The sequence below is a fragment of the Haemaphysalis longicornis genome, unplaced genomic scaffold (assembly GCF_048455015.1).
Source record: "Haemaphysalis longicornis isolate Haplotype H1 unplaced genomic scaffold, Haemaphysalis longicornis Haplotype H1 scaffold_13, whole genome shotgun sequence".
NCBI classification, from domain to species: domain Eukaryota; kingdom Metazoa; phylum Arthropoda; class Arachnida; order Ixodida; family Ixodidae; genus Haemaphysalis; species Haemaphysalis longicornis.
Window position 1 is genome coordinate 33172222 of NW_027526233.1, and position 13927 is coordinate 33186148.

General features: G+C 46.9%; 1 protein-coding gene across 1 annotated transcript; it reads left to right on the forward strand.

Moving 5' to 3' along the window:
* Positions 1 to 71: 71 nt before the first annotated feature.
* LOC144164273 (uncharacterized) lies at positions 72 to 11017 on the forward strand. Its single transcript, XM_077694786.1, has 7 exons — positions 72 to 604; positions 2333 to 2406; positions 3299 to 3494; positions 3599 to 3709; positions 4077 to 4456; positions 9329 to 9554; positions 10715 to 11017. The coding sequence occupies exons 1-7, from the start codon at positions 415 to 417 to the stop codon at positions 10924 to 10926; spliced, it is 1389 nt and encodes a 462-aa protein (XP_077550912.1). The 5' UTR covers positions 72 to 414; the 3' UTR covers positions 10927 to 11017.
* The last annotated feature ends 2910 nt before the right edge of the window (positions 11018 to 13927 follow it).

Consider the following 13927-nt stretch of genomic DNA (forward strand, 5'->3'; position numbering starts at 1 on the left):
TGGCAGCAGAATAATAGCAAGATAAAGTGTCCAATTAGTAATTACTAACAAGATATAAGCATTAAAAACACAAAAGAAGTTTATTAGTAACATTTCAAACAAGTTTCGTTTGTTACTGATAGGGACTCCCGGGACGCTGGAGGGTCAGCCTCAGGCGTGTTAAATGAGTGTGTACTAATTAACACTGGCATAAGCCTCTTGCTCAATTAGGTGGGACAACTAAGAGTAATGCAAAGGGTCTAGAAAGCAAAGACACATGATCTCCAAGAAAAACACTTGCTCTAACGGTATCTCAAGTAGCGCCACCTATTTAACCGTTATTTTAGGGGTTTTCGAGCTAGCCTCCTTGTTCTGTGGCTAGACTCGATCGGTATTTGTCAATCATCCATCGCTTGTCTTGCTTAATTGTGTGATATGCCTTACTTTGTTTACGTTCGATTTTTGTTCGACAATGTTCGCAAGATTACACTGTCAACAAACATCAAAGCGTTCCGCCCAGACAGTGTGCTGGACTTCACGGCGGGTGACATGCACAGTGTGTACTGGGAGGGGAATGCGAAAACAAAGGGCGGCTACTACGAGGCCGAGCTGCTGCACATGACAGGTAAGAACGCCCAGGCCGAAGCTTTCAGCCTTTCATTGATGAAGTGCGCAGACGTGACAGAAAAAAAAAGCTTCCTCTGCGAGGGATCGAACCTAGGTCGCTCGCGTTACGAAGCCGACGCTGCCTGACGTTTATCCGATTGAGCTAGTTCAACACCGACGGTACGGGTGTGATTTGGAGAGCTAGAAATGAGTGGACGTTCAAAAATACCTAAAGGAATAAACAAACAAATAAATACTGCCGACCAAACTAACATTAGCCCGAACATTACGTGCTGTCAAGGAAGGAAAAAAATCACGCACACTTCCGTCTAGACGACGATGGTTGAAAGTTAAACCAGCGAATCCCTCGTGCGAAATCTAGTGGCGAAGGGTGAAAGCAGCTGCGATCAGAAGTCTAAACTTGCGTGCGAGTTAAAGTCAATTAAACCAGTCAAAGTCTAACGTCCAAACTGTCCTCGAGTCAAAGCGCTGACTCGGGCGACAACTAAGGAATTTTTTGCGAGAAAGCTTCGCGTTCATTTACCGCTATCGCCGTCCTTGGACGGAGGAGTGGTTGATTTTTTTTATTAATTGGTGTTGCAGAACCCTCGAATCAAAGTGTGTACGTGACGAGCGGGAGAGAGAGGTTCCTTGGTTATTTGCCATTGTGCACCGTTATGCCCAGAAAAAAAAAGTGCTAGCTCGACCGCACATGTTGTGTATTCGTTGCGAGAACGAAATCGGCAATAAAGAAAAAAAGTGAGAACGAAACTTGTTGGCTTCATGATGTCGCAGTACCGCCATCGCGTTGCTGCCCGTAGTTCTGTTCTGTGCGCTTTATCAAAGGAAGTGTCTAGCGTTCCATCTAGACGAAACGCTAAAAACTGCAAAAGTTCTGTCCAGACTGAACGCCAAATCAAAACCAGCCGATTAGCCGTTATATCTCGTCCTGGGATTTGGTGTAGCGGTTCCGCCGCTGTCTACGGACGCTGTAGTCCCTGGTTCGATTCTTGCAACTTTTTTTTTTTTTTCTGTCGTGTTTAGCGTTTTGTAATAGATGTACTTCACGCCCACTTTGCCATTCACGTGATGAGAGCAGTCGGTCTTGGTTTTTTACTCAAGCGGCCGAACCGCTCCCGCTCACTGCAGCCAAGGCCGACGTCATCACCAGTTACGCCCGATCTCCTGTAATTATTACCACTGATTAATAATTAGCAGTGACTCCGGCTAGTCAGTGAGCGGAAGCGGTTTGGCCGGTTGGGTAAAAATCAAGACCGACTGCCCTCGCTTAATTATTGTGAAGCGGGCGTCGGGTGGCGGCTTTGAGATCCGTCCGGATCTGTATCATCTGTACTTATTAATAATGATTAATAATTATCAGTGATTCTGGCTAGTCAGTGAGCGATAGCGGTTTGGCCGGTTACGTAAAAATCAAGAAAGACTCGCTTGATTGAAATTTTGATTGAAACTAATTTTGAGTGAAACTAATCGCTTGATTGAAACTAATTATGAAGGGTCCACTGCATTACCAACTTTTTAATGCCGGTGATAGATCACTGCCCCATAATAGTGATATAAACAGTTACTGGCCACAAATGAGTAAGGGAGCAGAGGGATGATCTTCTGCGTTTGTCATAGTGATTAATTAACGATGCTTAGCAATTGATCAAGAAATCCGAACTTTCTCTCAAGCACATCCACATGTGAACATTCTGGCCATTCAAGTGCTTTTTGTCCTTCCTTACAGAGTCTAAGGAGGAAATGGACGAGTACATTTCTTTGAAGCGGGTCACAGCAACAAAAAGGAAGCAGCCTGCCACAGTAAGTTGCAATATTTCCAATCCAGTGGTAATAAATGTAGCAGAAAATTTTACTCAATGGTGCCAGAGCTTTGACTCATACACTTTGGCAGATGATGCTCGATGCATAGCCAGTCAGTACTGCGTTCTGGCTGCAGAGCGAGCATTTGATGCAGGCTACTTACCGAAAATTCGGAATTTTGAAATGTAGTATCCATAAAATAAAAAAAAGGAATGAATGTTACTGCAGCTGTTGAATAATCTATCTGTGGACACTACACAAAATAATGTGTATATCCTTCTTATGCAACCTCCTTATGCAATGCTTTACTGCACTTGGCCATTTTCGGCCACCTACTCAAACCCCGAACAACCTGCTGATTACAGCTGGCACTACAAATTCTGGTCTATGCAGTTTGTTGCCACTTTTCACACATGGTGCCATTGACCGGGCACTGAGAAAAACTAATGAGTCAGAAACTCCGATTTTCTTAGCCCTCAAAAATGGGTGCTCGGCTGTATCTGGACAAGACAATCAATTCAGAAAATGTAAAGCAAAATATTACGCAACGAACAAAATTTTCGGTTCATAGTAATAACTTTCCATTGGGCAGTAATAATAACGTTCACTTTCCGTTGGGCAGCATACTTCCTGGGCATAAACACGGAACATCAATATCAGAGCCAGATTTGGAAAGAAGCAGACAAATCAGGGTTCCACGTTTCTTCATTTGTATAATGAAGTATATTTAAAAGTGGTACTCGAAGCATCAGAAGATGTTTCAGCAGATTCCTTGTTGTCAAAGAAAAACTGCATTTGAGTTAATCTGATGTTGTGTATGGTGTCTTAGTTAAACGGTTCAATTGTCGCTATCTGCAGGCCAACAAATAATGGCACTGAATTTCAATTTCAGGCCCCCAAAACATTGAAGCGGTGTCGCTTGATGGCGAAGGAGGCTGTGGCAGGAAAGGTCCTGAGTGACCTTGCCCTGACAAAAGAAGTGGAAAAGCTGAAGAAAGAAATCTTCGAGGTGAAATCGGAGAATCAGCGGCTGCGTGCACTGAACATGACGCTGCAGGAACAACTCCTGCACTACATGACGAAACCAGGTAATGAGAATTACATGTCATTACCTTATTCCACAGTTAATACATGGACATTCTGGTTAGACATCATAAAAAAAATTGGTCGTTTCACAAAGCACTTTTCATAGCCACGCCGGGTCAGTCCACGGCTTCCTCCAGTGGGACATCGTTGGAGGAACCGGGCTGTTCCTTTTGGACCACCGATGCTGAGGAAGACTCAAATCTTCCAGCATTTCAAGGTATCTGTTGGCATGTGAAGTGCCCGTTAAAAATTCTGACCTTTTGCTGCAAAACATTATTACAGAATTTGATACATGCCTGTTTGTTGTGTTGAGGAAATTTTATGTGTTTCACAGATCAAGTTTGTTTTCTAGTTGCTTAGTAAGGTGCCAAGTTTCAGCTTCGTATGTCACCCCCGGCCGTATGCACTGGTTGTAGATTTTTCTTTTGGGTGACAGTCACTCGGTTGCAGTCATATTCCTAATGACTATTAAAGAGCAACTCTTATTCATGCGGGTTAGCTCATCCTTTCACACAAATAATACTTCACTTCATCCCCTCCCCTCTGCCTTTTTTTTAATGGTCCAGCAGCTGCTTCTGTTGCAGGAAGTGGAACTGCAGCTCAGCCTGTGCCTGCAGCGGCACCTGTGCCTGTAGCGGCACCTGTGCCTGCAGCGGCACCTGTGCCTGCAGCTTCACCGGTGCCTGCAGCTGTTCCTGCGGCTGTGCGCAAGCCTGCAGCTGCACCTGTTCCAGTGGTGCCCAAGCCTGCAACTGCACCGTTTGGTGCTGGTGGGCCCAACCCGGCAGCTGCACCAGTTCCTGCTGCTGTGCTTGCGCCGGCGGCAGAGCATGTACAACCTGCATGCCGTGTGCCAGCAGCCCAGCATACTGCAGATGCTGAGCTTGCTGACAAAGCGGTTGCGGGCTCATCAACTCAGGGGCTGGAAACTTATCCAGTGTGCACGCGCACAGAGGATGGAAAAGTAAGTGCATCTGTGCTTGGAATTATTCCCTTTCTGAGTTTGGGTTCAGTTTGAAGCCTTGCTATTCATAGCTGAACATGAGAAAAAAGAAGGCCGATGGTGGAAAACGTTCGACGTATGCTTCTGCCACCAGTACAGAGCACATGGTTTAAACAGTTATTATAGGACTACATAATGAATGAATGATAAATGAATGAATGACTTTACTGCAGAAAGGAGGCTATAAAGCCCTGTGGGTAGGGAATGGAAAAGAGGATTGGGAAAGGCAACACTAAGTTGTAGTACATCTAAGTAATGTTCAAGCTTCACTGCAGCATTCACTGTAGCTGTCTCTCAAGGTCCGGTTGGAGCAAAGCACACATACTGGCCTTCCCCTGAGGGCAGGGGGTGTCCGGCATAGTTCTTGATGGCACATTGGTGGGGCAAGATGGATGCGCACTGGTGTTCATTTGTGACTGGTGAACTTCGACAGGTAGTCGGTCAGCCATTAAACCATCTTATACGCCTCGAGCGCGGCCTGTAGGGGCGCCACTGAAATCCCCCTAGCGGCCCGTTTCGAAAGCAGGCGCGGGAGTCCGCGCCCCGATCCCCAGTGCCGCCGCTGCTGCTTTTGCGGCACGTTCACGACTGAGATTTACCGTTTGTGGGCGTTTGAAATCCATGTTTGTGTGGAGCAGTCACTCTGTTCGCAAATGGGATGTGTTTACGAGAGTGTAAATGTTTCGGACGCGATCTTAGTGTGGTATTTTCGGTCTGTATAAGCGCCAGGTGTGTGTCACAGGCCAGCGTCGCGGAACCGGCGTATGATGGAGCCGATTGTAGTTACACTGACATGAATTTACTAGCCGTGTCTTCGTAACCACCGGTTCCTCAGATGTTCATGCTACGGCTATACACTACTATTTAAATCGGTTTTGTGCGTTTACATAATCAGCGGAGCACTCATACCTGACAGCACACCAGTTACGTTTGCTAATATTATACCTCAGATATTGATCACCACCATTTACAAGCCAGTCGGTGTTAATTTCGGGAATATTCAACAGAAGTATGATGCACAATGCATAATTATACTCGGGGATCAGCACACGACAGAGTCGTCTTGTCGTGAGGTGAGCGCCCGCAGACCTTCATCTGCTACATATACCCTCTGCGAGCAGCGCGGAGACGGGCTTACAATATAATCCGCGTCCGTGACTAAATGCTTCTTCGAAATATCGTCATATGGCACAGGGAGCCTGCAGAATAAACCAAAAACTGAAATCAGAGGGCCTTATCACATACCACACTCTTCCAACGACACCTTTCATCACTTGTTGTACAGCCTACCCTGTATACTTCCGAAAATGCGTCCGCCGTACGATCAGCTCTTCGTTGAAGTAGAAAAACAAAAGGAAAGTGAACGCGAGATTTATGTGCGGGATTACTAAAACGTTCATTGCTTGATTCCGCTCTGCATTTGTACACGGCGTCCCCCTCCCCCCCCCCCCTCCCCTCCTCACCGATGTCTCACGAAATACCAGTGCATTTCGCGTACAGTTGGTCTAGTGAAACCTACCCCCGGCTTAAGTTTAGACGAATGTCTTTAGCATGCCAGAAGCTGCACTGTTTATTTATTTTTTTTTTCATTTCCGTTCGAGCTAATATGTTTCTAAATTCCGCATTGGCACAGCATTTATTTTTCCGTGGTTTCATTTCCTTGGTTCTTGCTATATCGCGTGTGTGGTCACATATTTAACGACGCACAGGCTTGGAATATACTTTACATTTTCGCATAGTTTATATTCTTATAAAAGGCATAAGTTATTGTCCGGGATTGGGTAATCACATCCCCGAAACATATTTTTCTGCGGCGTATATATGCGAAACGAAGCCGCATTCGTTGTCCACGCTGCAAAATGAAGCCAACCTCTCATTGTGCCAGTATCAGGTATAAATTAGGCGTCAGTAGAATTCATTTGTGCCTGATGTTTTGGAGGTGACATGGGTGATATGTTGCTGCCGTCGCCGACGCCCGGATGAGCGGCGACGAAGCGCGCAGAACCGCGTCCCCGGGTAGCTCTTGCAGGCGATCGCGTACTCTACGAAGACGCAGCTGCTTTTTGAGTGACCTAAACTTACTCTTTGCCTATAGTCGTCACCATAACAAGTTTTTTTTAGGACACGGAAAGGCGAAAAGAAGCGAAATAGAACCGAAACACTGCACGAGCCCCTATCAGTCACGCAGCGCAAATCCCGTCAACGCCGCGGAGAAGCGGCGGCAGGCGGCGCAGCGATCGCGAAGCTCGAGGCGTATAGAGACCATTTTTTAGGGCAAAGTCTGTGATTTATTTATAAGATTTCGGGGTTGTCCCGAACATATTCGACATGCTCTGACGCCGACGTCGGAACCGTGGCGCTTGTGACCAATTGCACACGACCGTCTGAGAAGGCTGCACATGACCAAATAAGGTGGAACAAGTTGGGTGTTTCGTTGCTGCCACAGTTTTTCTAATACCTGAGTAAGGAGGGACACCCGGGTTCGTCCACTTCGAAATCACATCAGGGGTATAGGCCGAGTTGGCATAAACTTTGTTGGCGAAGACCTCTCCCTCTCTGGGAAGGGTCTTTAGTGGTGCGAGGAAACCAGGTGGTGAGGCCTCGGCTAGCCGGTGCCGGCTGAGGGCTCTAGCTTGACGAAGTTTTTGTTGCCAGTGTTCTTCAGATCTGTTCAGTGGGTCAGAATGTGCTGAAGTGGTGTCGAGAACCGTGGGAGGATTTAGTAGACACTCCCAGGCAGCGTTGTGCGCCGTTCGGTTGCCGTCCGCTGCAGTCGGCCGTGCGCAACGGCGCGCGCAAGCTTGAGACAGGCGTCTTGGTGTGAGCCACCGTATTTATTGGATAGACGCGTAATGAGGTGCAAGGTGGAGCGCCACGTTGTTCGAAGATGACGGATCCATGTAGTGGGGCTATTGCAGCTGCTAATCTGGAGGCCAAGTAATTTGATGGTACCATTTCTTGATTCAAGAATCGTATTGGCGATTTGAGGTGGAGGACTTGGTCATGGTTGGTCGAACGCTTGCTGTCGACGCTGAGAAATTTGGTCTTGTACCGGGATAATTTCAGCTGGAATCGGGAGAGGGTGCGCTCCAAGCTAAAAACAGCAGCCTGGAGTTCAATCTGCAAAGATTCTTTTGAGTCATAATCAGCAGCCTCGGTCCACACAACTATATCATCAGCATAAAAGGCGAAACGGGCCGCTGAGTCCATTTCAAGGGTGCGGGCTACACGATTCATGGCCAGATTGAAGAGTAAAGGTCCGAGAATTGAACCTTGGGGAACTCCTCTGTCAAGGTAGTAGGTAGTCGGCGTTGCTTGCTTTGGGTTAAGGCGAATGAGTTTGTGTGCTAGGAAGCCGCGAATCCACCTCTGAGCCTTCTGACTGGGGAAGGCAGCGGCTAGTTCTTGCAGGATGCCTTCTTGACTGACGTTATCGAACGCCTTGTGCATATCAAAGGCCAGGACGTAGTCAGGTAGGCTCTTGCCGGATGTGCGGTTTATGACTCGACGAAGAAGCCAGAGGTAATCATGTGTGCCTAAATTGATGCGAAATCCCGTGAGGGCCAGGTGGAACCATCCTGTGTGTTCCAGGTGGTGTTGAAGCCTGTTGTTTATGAGACGTTCTGTCAACTTGCAAATAACAGGAGTTAATGTGATGGGTCGGAGATTCTCGAGTTTTCGGGAATCTTTGCCAGGTTTTGGGATGGGGTGGATGGTTGTCATTTTCAAGTGGTCAGGAACTTGCCCAGTATCCCAGGATCAATTGATGAGAGTTAACAGGGCCGCTTGACCCGATGTGGGAAGATTTCGAAGGTCTTGCCATTTTATTTCGTCGTGGCCCGGTGTAGATTTGCGCTTTCCTTGGGAGATGGCTATATGCAGCTCGCTTTCTATGAGCGGAGAGTCGAGCTCAGCGAGCGGTGCACGTATATCGATTTCAGGCAGAGGTGAGAGGGTCGAAATGTCAGCCGTGGCGTGCAGGAAGAGAGTCTTCACAAGAGTATCTTCCACTTGAGAGTAGTTAGTATGGAGGCACATTTCTTCTAGAATGGGCAGTTTTATTTTCGCCCGTCCACTCAGACCCCGAAAGAGGCTCCACAGATGTGAGAGACCGTGCTCTTGCCCAAGTCGTTCTCAGATTGGAGGACTTTTTGATATTCGTTTATCGCTTTACTTTGTAATGGCATTTTAGTTTCATAAGGTCATGGTGACGTTTACCGCGTTCTCTATACCTTTTGGTGAGGCGTTCAGCGGTACGAAGCAGTTTGTGCATGTGGGTGTCCGAATTATTGACCTCAGCTGTGCTTGTTACAGCTGAGGTGAATAATCCGGACGCCCACATAATAAAAGTAAAAACAATAAAAACATAACACAATAAAAATTATTATACAATGAAGTGTATTTTGTGAACATGTACCAACTCAACGAGTTGATGGAACTGCTTTTGACACGGAAAATTTGGGATAACAATATCTGAGAACATTATATTGGGACTTTGCTGCACTAGTTGACAATGGCATCTATTGTAGACCTCCCACTGTTGCTCACTGAAAGATTTCTCTTAATTTAAAAATAGGAAAACTTGCATAATTGCCCTGAAAATGTTTATCACGAAACTGGCTGTAATTGCTTAAAAGAAACGAGGAGTTTGCTAGGTGAAGATGGGCTGGATGAGAAGGATGAGGGGTTATGTGTGGAATCAAGGGCAACCACAAGCCTCACCACAAGCTGAAGAACTTTTATGCAGCACACGAACGCCCTTTGTCAGCTTTTTGTGATTATGAACATTTTATGACCGTTCTTCTAAAAATGTGATATTTCTCCTGCATGCAGGTGCACCTGGCCAATGGTGTGCTCATAAAAGCAGATGTCTACGACCACCTGATGGCAGTGCCAAAAGATTCACACTTCGTGAAGAGGTCTGCGTCAGCCATTTGGTCGACCGAAGTGCTGGCGCGACGGTCCGTCACCGGGACACTGTCCAACAGGACGTTGGCGGAAATGAAAGGGGTGACACCCCAACGGCAGCTCACCCCTCATAAAGTTGAGGCTCTCAAGAGTGAGTGCAGTGGAGCATATAATAAAAGTCCTGTTTTTAAGATCAGTAAAATTGAAATCTATATGTGCTGTATACATGTCAGAACTCTTTTGATTGTACAAATGTAAATTCAAATCAAAAAATGGTCCGAAATATTTCCAACAGTCTCTTGAGAAGCTCAGTTGGCTACTTGCTGTGGGGTCAATTATCCTCATGGCCCTAAGCAACGCCGCCTGTATAATTGTTGCCTAATGCGTGAGCGAAAACTGGCCAAACAGCCACTCTCCTGTTGCTCTCTCCACCCTTTCCCACTCTGTAGCCTTCGTACGTGCTTTCATGTTTGCCAGCCAGCCTGCTTCTCGGAAACTATGCAAAATAGTTGACAGTTTCTCTACCGTTCCCCAAGTGGCTCTCTGACGCCTTCGAGGCATACTGACAGACACGCGCTGTAGAAGTGGGGGGTGCAGTGTTCGCGACTCGCGAGCAGTGACATAAGGCGGGACGTCTGATGGCGTGCGCCACATACCGGATGAGTGCCTGAACTAAGCGTCCCTGTCTGTTTATACAGGTGGCGGTGCCCTAAGGCTGTAGCCCAATCTGATACTTTGCCATATTGGGTTTCGATTTGAGGATGTAGATTTAAAAGCGATGAGTACTCTTCGAACACAAAGAGTATCGTGAAACTGGCTGAAGTGGGAAAATAAAACAAATCAAGCATGAAAACTAACATGCAGTTGCACTGTCTGGCGACTCTGGTATAGACTACCACTACCTTCTTAGCAGGACGTCACTTCACAACCTCAGGAGGAAAGCCTTGGTGAAATTCCAACTGTATATTTGTACCCATTTCAAAATATTGTGCAACAAAACAGATATGCGTAGTTTGTAGAGCAAGGTTTCGTATTTATAAATACCCACACAACACAGTTTTTTCAAAATCTCTTCACGACCTAGTGAAGTTTTAAAATCGAAGCTGGAGTTGAAAGGCCATAAATTCAATGTTTCAGTTTGTGAGTTGTTTTTTTTTTTCCCTGCCAAAGGAACTCGGGGAATCTACAACTTAAGTTCTTTTTTTCAAGCAGTTGTTAGCAATGCAAGAGTAAGCAGCTCCATTATTCTGTGAAAACAATTGGTCAGTGGTTCAAATTTTTGTATATGGCTTATGAGTGCATTCTTCTCAGTATTTTTCAGGCACTATGCAGAGGCCCGAGGGTCAGACGAGGAGAAGATTAAGAAGGCGACGAAAAACATCAGAATGTGGCTGTCGCAGAAGACATCGGAGTTGCGGCGCAGGAGGCCACAGCAGCAAGACAAAGAAGAAGCACCACCGAAGACAAGCACCGACCAAGAAGAAGAGGCAGTGGACGAAGCCCAGGAGGCAACAGAGAAATAAAAAGTAGGCGTAACTTGAAGCTGCAGTTTTGAATGAAGGTATACATACATATTTCTTCAAACTTTTGGTGTTTAATGGTTTCAACCTACACCTGGGCTATAAATTATACTTGGGCATGTCAGACCCGGACCCGTCAGACTCGGACATTTTAGACCCAGACAGATTAGAACCCAACACACCAGACCCGGTCACGCCAGACCCGTACACGCCAGACCCGTACACGCCAGACCCGGACACGCCAGACCCGGACACACCAGACCCGGACACGCCAGACCCGGACACACCAGACCCGGGTCTGAATTTCCGCTCTGATGTTACCGTTTCAAACACATCAGACCCGGTCTGGTGTATTTTTCGATAGGGTAGTTACTTTTTTCAGTAACTCGTAACTGTAACTAGTTACTTTTAAGTTAGAGGAACTTGTAACTGTAACACTGTTACTTTTTCGTGGAGTAACTGTAACGATAAATATCGTTACAGTTACTTTGCTTCTATAAAAAATTATCCAACAGCAACACTCATTAACGACCGTTGTACAGTTAGCGCGTGTCACTTTTCGGCTTTTCCTCAGGAGAACCTTCGTGTACTTCATCTATGCCAGCTCACTCCCTTTGCATGGGTGAAAAAGATCTGGACTAGAAATTTTTAGGCGTGCACCTGTGCGTGGTGTTCCACGTGGTCCACTAAGGGCTCGAAGTTTCTAAGCTGCAGTATTTTCCTCAGCAGCGCGACATCGCTCTCACCCATACCCTGCGACACGCGCCTAAGCGCACGTGGATGCATGTTGACGCGCCAGAACCGATGCGCGGCTGCACCATTTTCGCCACACCTGGAGTGCAGTCAATACGAAAACAAAGACGAACCGGAATACAAAGGCGAACAGGAAAACAAACACCCACAAACGCCGCACAACGCACTGAAACCTCTGCACTTTCGCGGAAGCCTGGAAAACTCCGGTCAGGGCGTCTCTTTCTCATTAGCGACGTGCAGCCCCCTTTGCAGGGTCATAAAACGCCGCGGGGAGTCTCTCGGCGGCCTTGCGCTCGTCCAGCCCTAAGCGCACTCTAGAGAGTTCGATTCACAAGTCGCACTTGCTTGCGACCATTGTGCGAGACCCCTGGCCGTATTGGGGACCACGCGTTTGGGATCCCTGGTCTAGAGGCTTCATAGAGCTGTAAACAGTACTCGAACGAGGTCGAGGAAGTAATAAATTTCATGTCCCTCCACACATACGACGACCCCAACAATGGTGGCCCCCGGTTGCCCTCACACCAGCCAGCATCTTGGCCCGCAGACGTCTGACCAGGCTGCCACTGCACGAAGAAATGTTCTTTGAAAGCCTCCCTGGCCGAAACGAAAATAGTAGCTACATCTGCTCCTGAAGGTTGGGAGCAAGGAATACTTGGGCGAGCTTTGTTCGGCCTACGCCTCAACGCAAACGAAGGGAGGGCTTCCTGGGATCGGCGACGTGATTGCTGTGGAAGGCTGGGATTGTGAAAGCAGTGTTTTCCGGTCGAGACGGCAAAATTCCGCCTTTGTGAGGACAGGGGAGAGGAGGAGGAGGGGGAAAACAGTAAAGCGTTCATTTCAGTTTCTATTCCCTTTGGAAATATCTTGTCTCATTCCGGAGATGGGGGTGGCTGGGGGTTGGGGCGGGAGAACGACTCCGAAAACCCACGGACAAACGTCGCTTCGGCAACGGCTCAAATTCGTCCCCGTCTCCGACCACAAGTACGGAATAAAAAGTTAACGAAGCGCTTTCAAAAACACCTCCACAACCGAAGTACTCCCACGCCCGTTTCCCCTTTCCTCCAAGGGCCTTGCATCGATCCGCCATCTCCGTCCCCTTTTTCCCATTCTCTCTCACTACGCGGGGCTGCCAAGCGACGGCATTGTAGGCGAAAATAAATTATGTTGACATTGAAAGATTGTTTCGGCTGTGTCGTCCTCCAGCTCTGTGTAGTATAAGTTCGGCCTCTCAGTGATTACAACTTTGAAAAACAACTAATTCTATGCTACAAAGATGTTTGCAAATAAATTTCTTGCAGCGAGAGTGTAGCAACAAAAAATAAAGTTCCTTATAATGGAGTGCAAAACTTCCGTATAAAAAAGAAAATGAGGCGCACACAATGATTGTTGGTTTGGGCATGAGAGTGCATCACTTTAGGTTCCCCTCGTGTAGGCTTTACTAGGTGTAATTTTTACAACCTGAATGCCTTCGTGCATTTTTATTAAATAAGCCAAATCTTTTTAGCTATTACTTAGTTTTATACGGAAAAGTAACGACGTTACTTTTTTGCAGTAACTGTAACTGGAACTAGTTACTGTTGGAAAAATGGTAACTGTAACTGTAACAGAGTTACTTTTTTGGGTTAGGTAACTGTAACTGCAACACTGTTACTTTTTTTCGGTAACGTGCCCATGACTGGGTAGAAGTAACAACCGCTTAGACACGAGCTAGCGCGCCCCCATATTCACATGAGGGAATATCTATGTATGGTGATCTCTGGGCGATCATTCACATTGATGTCGCATTTTTGCGTTAGTAAAGCCACTGTGGTTCTGGGACCGATTTGTGTTCAGAAAGTGAATTTTTTCACCAACCTTTAAAGGAGCCATGCAGACAAAACACAAGTTGGGTTCATTCAAAGACTGTCTCGTTACACTGACACACTGACACCACTTTTACGTAAACTTCGCTCGAATGAGCTACAAAATTAGGGAAAAAGGAATGGCCGTGTGACCCACTCGCTCGTTTCCCGCCACAGAACCTATGTCATACCAGCCAGGGCCCGTTTGCCCGTACGCATAAGTTCCCGATTAAGTTCCCGCTAACGAATAAGACGCCAATAAGTCGAGTTCGGCAACGGCAAAAAAGCCGGTTGCCAGAAAACCCGACAGAAACGCTACCTTAACCCAGCGTTTGTATCAGTTTCGGGCAAACGACTTATTACCTATACAGCGCTGAAGTCGTAGTTGAGAACTTATTCCCACACTTATC

Excerpts from the sequence above, each read along its gene's own strand:
- LOC144164273 (XM_077694786.1), top strand. The coding sequence starts at position 415 with ATGCCTTACTTTGTTTACGTTCGATTTTTGTTCGACAATGTTCGCAAG. Across the intron at positions 605-2,332 it reads CGAGCTGCTGCACATGACAG|AGTCTAAGGAGGAAATGGAC; the intron begins GTAAGAACGCCC and ends CCTTCCTTACAG. Across the intron at positions 3,495-3,598 it reads GCACTACATGACGAAACCAG|CCACGCCGGGTCAGTCCACG; the intron begins GTAATGAGAATT and ends CACTTTTCATAG.